General features: G+C 40.7%; 1 protein-coding gene across 1 annotated transcript; it reads left to right on the top strand.

Annotated features, from left to right (window-relative positions):
• The first annotated feature begins 330 nt into the window (after positions 1-330).
• znrd2 (zinc ribbon domain containing 2) lies at positions 331-5,750 on the top strand. The gene is made up of 4 exons (XM_005926368.3): positions 331-456; positions 896-1,047; positions 3,664-3,748; positions 4,289-5,750. The coding sequence occupies exons 1-4, from the start codon at positions 441-443 to the stop codon at positions 4,723-4,725; spliced, it is 690 nt and encodes a 229-aa protein (XP_005926430.1). The 5' UTR covers positions 331-440; the 3' UTR covers positions 4,726-5,750.
• Positions 5,751-7,274: the final 1,524 nt, after the last annotated feature.

Genomic DNA, 7,274 nt, shown 5'->3' with positions numbered 1-7,274 from the left:
AGCCATCAGCTTTATCCCTCTCTAGTGCACTTCCATTTCTCAGGCACCCTTCCAATTTTCAAAATTGTGCTAAAAAGCACACTGCTCCTACTCTCTTAATAATTTATTACAATAAGAAGAAGAAGAAGAGGAAGCGGAAGAAGAAAAAGAAGAAGAAATCATCCACTTAATCCTCATATGAGAAGTTTAGCTGAAACGATTTAATTGTTTAAGTTAATTAACTAATCAGCATACGGTGGCGCTATTGCTACCATTTTTGACTATAACAGCGAGGAGTGGGAACGCTGCCCACCAAATTTCACTCTTGTGGTATTTACCACTAATTAACACTAGGGGCAGGCGGCTGTGCTCAAATATTTGCCGAACGAGGAGGAAGAAACGAGGAGGAAGAAGGAGCGTTGCATTGCGTCATCACGTCCAACGTGTAGCACAGAAGAAACATGGCTTTGAATGGAGGTTTGTGAACTTGTGTTGTAAAAACAAGCTGACTTTGACATTTCTGCTGCTTTCCTGCATTGTGATTTAAAAAAAGAAATTCTTTTTATTGAGGCTGTTCCTCTGGGTTACTTTATTTTTGCTTTTAAATTCGTCGCTGCCAGCGTAAACATGTTGTTAGCCAAACGGTAGCCCGGCTGGTTTGCTAGCTAGCTTGTCATTTCCTAGCAGAGCAGTTCACCTGTGATAGTCACACTTCAAAACAGTGCCAAAAGGGTTTTTGTTATAATCTCGCTGAAACGGTAAAGTAGAAGCAGACATATAATAGTATCCACAAGTTACAGAAGCGCTTAAGACTGTTTATAATCCTAAAGTTTTAAGAATACGAAAGAAGGATAGTTGTGGTCTGAAATCTGAAAATAAAATAAAATTAAACGTTTCGGCTGTTACTGACCTGCAGATGAAGAGGATTTTAAGTGGGAGCCTCCAACAGAAGCAGAAATGAAGGTGATCCAGGCTCGTAGGGAGCGGCAAGACAAAATCAGCAAGCTGATGGGAGACTACCTGCTGAAAGGGTACAAGATGCTTGGAGAAGCCTGCGAAGTGTGTGGGGTGAGTGAAGCAGGACGCTGTGCTGTGTTTGTCAGGTTGGGTGAGTTAGCCTCTGATATGTTATCATGATATTTTATTAAATATGCAATAATTATATTTCAAAGTATATAGAAAAATATCAACGTCCTGATGATTGCAGCTCCCAGCCAGCAGCAAACAAAATGAAGACTTCCTAATTTGAAGTATGGATCTATTGTCAGAAGATGCCAGCAGGGTTATAGTGCAATAGTACTGACACTGCATGATAAACAGTGAGAGAGCAAAGGCCAAATGTAAGCCCAGAAATGGCTTAAATAATGTAATCCCTGGAAATTTTAAGTAAGAGCTTAAAAAAAGGTTAAAACAATAGCAGTTTCGCAACAACTATTCCAACTAAAGGAACTTAACCTGCACCTAATAAAATTGAATAATATTTTCTACCTGGGATGTCATATCTTAGTTGAGCTTTTTAACCACCTGTTTAACAGAAGGAGGTCGTTTTGACCCTCTTGGCATTTTAAATGTGACTTTGTTAAATTAAAACCTCATCATCATCATCATCTCGTATTTCATCAAACTCTGAATTTTGAGTGTGGGATCAAAAGGGGAAAAAAATATGAGTGCTTTTATCTAGAACCACGGAGGACATCATTTTGACCCCATAGAAACTGATGTGAAACCACTGCTGTAGCAGAATCAGAAATGGTTTTATTGCCAAATGTTGAGCAGGTTTACAACATTAGGAAATTGCTGCGGTGCTTCAGTGCAAACACAGGGTTGCCCAGCAATACCATGTTTACACTTGAGCCAGAACTTGCCAGATATGATTTATTTAAAAACTCTATGTAGGGGGACTGTAGTTGGATCCAAAGTAAATAATTATTGCAAAGCTGAGGATGGGATTTCAAGCCGAAGTGGAGTGGTACAGAAGCACTGTGTGACTGAATGTGTGAGGAACCAGGAAGGTTGATGGCTGTGCAGAGGAGCCGTAGCTGAAATGAATGGAGAGCTAATCCGAGCAAATAAAGAGTGAAATCCAGAGCACAGCAACCAAATCAGTTTTAGTCTTGAGCAGGTGAAGAGGTGAAGAGCTGCAGGCAGAGGAGTGAGCACACAGATTGGGTGATCAAAATCACCCCTCCTGAGGGTTCTAGTGTTTATCGTCTATAAACGTTACAGTTCTGTTAGGATGTCCCAAAAGGGGAAATCTGATAAGTATTACAAACGCATAAATATTGAAAAAAACTAAAATAGGGTAAAGTGTGAATTTTATAGGTTAGTTTTAATGTAAAGATGGCACAGATAGTTCTTTCAAACTATATGAGATTTGTACATTTATATTTTCCTCATCATTTTTTCTTTTCTTCATCTGCCTCATTCACCACTTCTCCCTTATGCCCACCTCATCCTTTTCCTGCTCACCTGTAGTCTCATCTTGTGAACTGAATTACATGCTTTAACATAAGAAAATGTCCATAAAAATACTTATTTATTCCAGATTTCACCTGGTTGTCAGCAGATTAGACACTCCTGTCTCCAGACAGCTGGCAACATACCAACTATAACACCACCTGGTTATACGCTAACATTGCGCCAGCTAAATAAAAATCCCTCCCATAAACAGTTTGATTACACTCTCACATCGTCTGAGATTTTATTCATAGAGGCTGACAACGTTAGATCCACTTAAAAGAAAGCTTCTGACACAAGCTCACATCAGGGGGGAAAAAAGAAAAAGCAGTGGTTACTGACAGAAGTTCAGGATATCCTCAACAACTCACCTCAGTATCACTGTCATCAGGAAGGACTGACTTTCTCTGACTCATTGACTCATCACCAACTTTTACAGCCTCCTTCAGAAGCTGTAAAACTCCCCCACTGTAAATGCACGTGGGGTATTCTCACCCAGCATGTTGACAGCTGAGGTAAACTGTGATCCGAGAGTCTTCACTTACTACACATGAATGCCAGACAAAGTGACTGGGATGAAAACGTAAATTATCGCCTAATGTTTAATTGAAATGTGTGCCCCCGCCCCCCAATTTGTTGTTAGGTGTAATTGTTGTTCAGATATTTTAAAATATAGTGTGTGTGTGTGTGTGTGTGTGTGTATACAAATAGTAGTAGAAACGTGCATTTAAGGGGATGTTTAGAGCAACTGTTAATGGGGTGTAGAGGGTTAAAACACTCCTTTACCACAATGTTAACTGCATCAGTAATTTCAATCCACTGTACGCTCTTCCTGTCATGTGGAGTGCCCCAGTGATGCTCAGTGGAGTCATGTTTACATTCGGTTTCACATCACCAGCTGCAGATATCCTTTTGTTTTGTTTTGTTTTTGTTTGGCTTCATAGCCTGGTTGTATTTTTGCCTCAAGCAGTGAAACAACTTTTTTTTTTTTTTTTTCCTTCCTTTTGTTAAGTAGCTCCTTTGGGTCCTAAATCATCATCTCTTGTTAAACATGCCTGGGCTTGTGTCATCATCTGTGCTAGGAAATATAAAAACATGGTTTTGCTGTGTCATTGATGGTGCAAAGTGGCACTTTTAAAAAAAAAAAAAATTATGTAAAAATGTATGCAGGTGTTATCATGAACAGAAGGTGAGGAGTGGCATCATTTATATATTTGTGTTTTTCAGACTATTCTTCTCCAGGACAAACAGCAGAAAAACTACTGCGTCTCATGCCAGGAGCTGGACTCTGATATTGACAAAGACAACCCTGGTATGCATTAAAAAAATGTATTTAAAATGTATTTATGCAGGTAAACCTCATTGAGACATGGGGTCATATCTTCAAGATTGACCCGTTTAAATATCTATACAGAATTACATTTTAAAACATTAGAATTCATATAAGCAATTAACTGGAAAAAACGAATTTAAAAAACAAAACCAAAAAAAAAAAGAGTAGCATTAACACATTATGAGTAGGAGCAGCCGTCCAATGATGCTTTCTCCAGTGTCCTTAGAATTTGTTTAAAACCCTTCAGCTCAACCAGACAAATTTACATTTAAAGTTACAAATTTCAAGTTGTTTAGAAGATTTGGAAACTGTCATTTACACTGCAAAACGAGATTGAACATAAATTGCTACTCGACCACCCTTTCACAAACTGTCCGCACAATAGATATTTAAACCTTTGAATCACATAGTCTTATGTTTTCCATGTAAATAATTATAAATGTCTTTTCAAAAAACATACATATGTTAGCCCACTTTGTGTCCTTGTTACATTGTCTGCCCTTTCTTTCTTCCTCCCAGCCCTGAATGCTCAGGCTGCATTGTCCCAGGTGAGGGAAAGGCAGCTCGCAGCCCAGTCCCCCACACCGTCCCAGACTCCTGAGCTCAATGACAGCCCCAGCAGCAGTCAGGGAAATATGTCCATTCCCCAGCCTAGACCAGAGCACTGTGAGGGGGCTGCCGCAGGTGGAAGAACTCCTCTGCCTCCACCCGCTGTCCCTCCTCCTTCAACTCCAGCCTCCACTGCAGCCCTGGCACCAGCTCGTCCCTCAGTTACTCCACAGAGCTCTGCCCAGCGACTTGTGTTGCAGGAAGCCGAGGAAGCTGTCCTCACCAAACTTCGCTGGGCCACTAACCAGTTACAAAGCTCAGCCTCACTGGAAGCAAGCATCCAGCTCTGCAGCCTCATCAACAGCTGTGCCAACTCGCTGCGCAGCCTCAAGGAGCTCACCCAGTAGCTGCCACAGACTGGCTGAAACCCTGGAACACTGTTTCTGCTTGCCTCTGTCTTGGAGTAATGACTCTGGTTCAGCTTCTCTCTTGCTTAGAGATGATTTCAAAATTGGTCAGAAAGTATTATGAAAATAGGAATATAACATCAAAAGTGCACCGGTTACTCTTGGATTAATGTAGTTGTATAGCTGGCAGAAATGTTACAAATTTGACTGTTTTTTTTCACTCTTTTGGAAGTTAGAGCTGATATTAATCTAAAAACATAATTAATTTAACCCATTCTGTGATTAAATTCTTCTAATATGGTTTAATCTATAGAGCAAAGAGATAAATGCCAGTTAACACACGTTTCTATGCATTTCCATTGAGAAAACGCCAGCTTTTTTGATACAGCACCACAAATGCTGGACCCTGAGTTGAAACCACTGATGTCAGTGTCTGATAGAGGGGCTATCACCAGATATTCACCAATGATTTGCTGAAGCAGCCAACAGAGTCTGTCCTGCGTTGTTATCTCCCCTTAGAAATGACCCTTTCTTCCTCTCTTTACCACTCGATTGTCAAACCTGTGGAAATTTGGGATGGTCCTCCTTGGGCAGAACTGGCTTCACACTAGTCACATGTCGGTGGAAAAGAGTTATAAGGGATCTTTTACTACATTCAGATTTATAGTCAGTATTTTTGCCAAAACGCATCATTCCTCTAATGTGGCCCTGTATTGTCTCACAAAGCCTGCTGCTCATTCTGGCTCTGTTTCTGTTGTCTCTGCCATTGTGGCAGTGCAAAGATGGTCATTGTAGAAAGTTTTTGTTGTGTATGTGTTTGATGCCTAATGGTGACGGTCAGGTGGCTCGCCGATGTCTCTATGAGAGCGCGCAGAGTTCTGGAGTCAGACATAATACTTTGAAAAAAGCTGAGAGCAAATATACTCTGAATTGTATGTTGATAGAGGAAAAGCCAGCTTCAGTGTTGATCAAGGTAGTAAAAGATTTCTAATAATGTATCACAATAAAGCACTTCTTGTTCAGGAGCTCTGCAGCTTGTTTCTTTTCATAAGAGGGCTTCATAAAAGCTGGATCCATACACAACACCATCCACACACAAGGTGCGGTTTAAAGTCATTTACAGGGGCACAGAAACACATCAAAATATAGTTTTAATGTGAGAATGATGTGTTGAAGAAAGTTCAAAATAAATGTTTATGGCTTTTGCATCATCTCCATGCAAGTTTTGATTTATTGCGTGGCAGGCTGGATTTAACTGGAGTTAGAGAAAACACCGTTGTGCACTTTATCCGAAAATCAGGACAATCGTGGTGCTGTTGCAGCCGGGTGAAGCAGGGATGCTGTCTGAAAGCTTGACTTCACATTTGTTACTCGTACATTACATCTAGTCTGCTTTGCACTTGGAAAGTGTGGTTCGATGGGGCAGCTATTTTCTGTGAGAATAAAACAGAAATAAGGACTGTTTCCACTTAAGGTTTGTTTTCCATGTTTTATCTGTGCCATTGCGTCTCCCGATGATGTGATGGAAGAGTTTGTGCCACGGAGCTGACTGTCCACTGGGTGGTGTCTTTTCATCACTGAAGCTGCTGCTGCTGCTGCTGCCGCCCAAGGGTTTGCAACATCCTGACCTCCAGCAGGGGATGCTGCAGGGGCTCGGAGAAATTGCACATCAGGTGAGGAAGCATCCAGTCCAAAAGTGATCATCTTCCAAATTGTTTTTAATTATTATTGGTAAACATTATAACAGGATTTACACAGGGGTTTTTATAGAAAAGAAAAATGACCTGTTTTGCAAGCCACGTTCATCTTTTCACACAAATATTTATACAGCACTTTATTCTATGCACTTCGGAGCTTCTTTTACCTTGCATCCACACCTATACCCAATTTAAACTACTACGCCCTGTCAAAAACACTCAGTCATTCTAATGACTCCATAACAGCGTCTCAAAATGAAACTTGAGCTGTAGTTGTTTATTTTATTTTATTTTTTTCAAGTGGCAAGCACAGATGTTTTACTTTGGCGCTTCTCTGTTCTGTTCAATCCCTCTTTGAATACTGATAATGGATTCTCTAAGGAAGTGGAGAAAGATAAGAAGCACACAAGAGTTCTCTCTTCCTCCTTGTCTCTTGCGATTTCTGAGGCTGGTGACGTGGATGAATTTATCCTCAGCAGCAGAGGTGACTCTTGGTCTTCATTTCCTGGGCCGGTCATCATGTGTGCTAGTTTCATCGTAGCACTTGATGGTTTTTGCGACTACACTTGGGGACACATTCCAAGTTTTTCCATTTTCTGGACTGACTGACCTTCAGTTTTTAAAGTAATGATGGGCTGTCATTTCTCTTTACTTAGCTGGTTGGTTTTTGCCATAATATGAATTCTAGCAGTTGTCAAAGAAAGCTGTCAGCTGTGTACCAGCTGTGAGTTCTGCACAACACAACTGATGGTCCCAACCCCATCAAGAAGGCAAGAAATTTCACAAATAAACCCTGACCTGTGAAGCGAAAACCATTTCAGGTGACTACATCATGAAGCTCATTGATAGAAG

Source organism: Haplochromis burtoni, unplaced genomic scaffold (assembly GCF_018398535.1).
Source record: "Haplochromis burtoni strain Fernald_Lab_line unplaced genomic scaffold, NCSU_Asbu1 Contig_83, whole genome shotgun sequence".
Lineage (NCBI taxonomy): Eukaryota > Metazoa > Chordata > Actinopteri > Cichliformes > Cichlidae > Haplochromis > Haplochromis burtoni.
This window is presented reverse-complemented; position numbering and strand designations above follow the sequence as displayed.

Excerpts from the sequence above, each read along its gene's own strand:
- znrd2 (XM_005926368.3), top strand. Across the intron at positions 1,048-3,663 it reads AAGCCTGCGAAGTGTGTGGG|ACTATTCTTCTCCAGGACAA; the intron begins GTGAGTGAAGCA and ends TGTGTTTTTCAG. Across the intron at positions 3,749-4,288 it reads TATTGACAAAGACAACCCTG|CCCTGAATGCTCAGGCTGCA; the intron begins GTATGCATTAAA and ends TCTTCCTCCCAG.